This window comes from Monopterus albus, unplaced genomic scaffold (genome assembly GCF_001952655.1).
Source record: "Monopterus albus unplaced genomic scaffold, M_albus_1.0 scaffold148.1, whole genome shotgun sequence".
Classification (NCBI taxonomy): domain Eukaryota; kingdom Metazoa; phylum Chordata; class Actinopteri; order Synbranchiformes; family Synbranchidae; genus Monopterus; species Monopterus albus.
Window position 1 is genome coordinate 637,686 of NW_018128028.1, and position 267 is coordinate 637,952.

Genomic DNA, 267 nt, shown 5'->3' on the forward strand with positions numbered 1-267 from the left:
AAAGAGTGAGTAAATATCCATTGCTAAGATAGATAATTGTCACTTTTATATAAATGTCTGGTTTGTAAAGCCACGCACCTTTTGGTCTCAGGTTCTTTTGGTTCAACACGCCAGTTGTCTTCTCTCGCAGTCCTGGAATAAGTTTCATAACTGGAGAGAGGGAGAGCACAGCAGTGTTAGTCTCATCTTTCATACACAACCCCCCCTTGAGCAGAGACAGGTAAAGGAAAGAGAGGGTAAATATCCATTGCTAAGATGCATAGCCTT

The 267-nt window shown here is 41.6% G+C and overlaps 1 protein-coding gene across 1 annotated transcript in view; it reads right to left on the reverse strand.

Annotated features, from left to right (window-relative positions):
- The window catches only part of znf185 (zinc finger protein 185 with LIM domain), a 19,975-nt gene that overhangs the window by 2,327 nt on the left and 17,381 nt on the right, over positions 1-267 (reverse strand). The window contains exon 34 of the mRNA XM_020614635.1: positions 79-150. Within this exon, the coding sequence (XP_020470291.1) occupies positions 79-150 (72 nt within the window). The remainder of the gene's footprint in view (positions 1-78; positions 151-267) is intronic.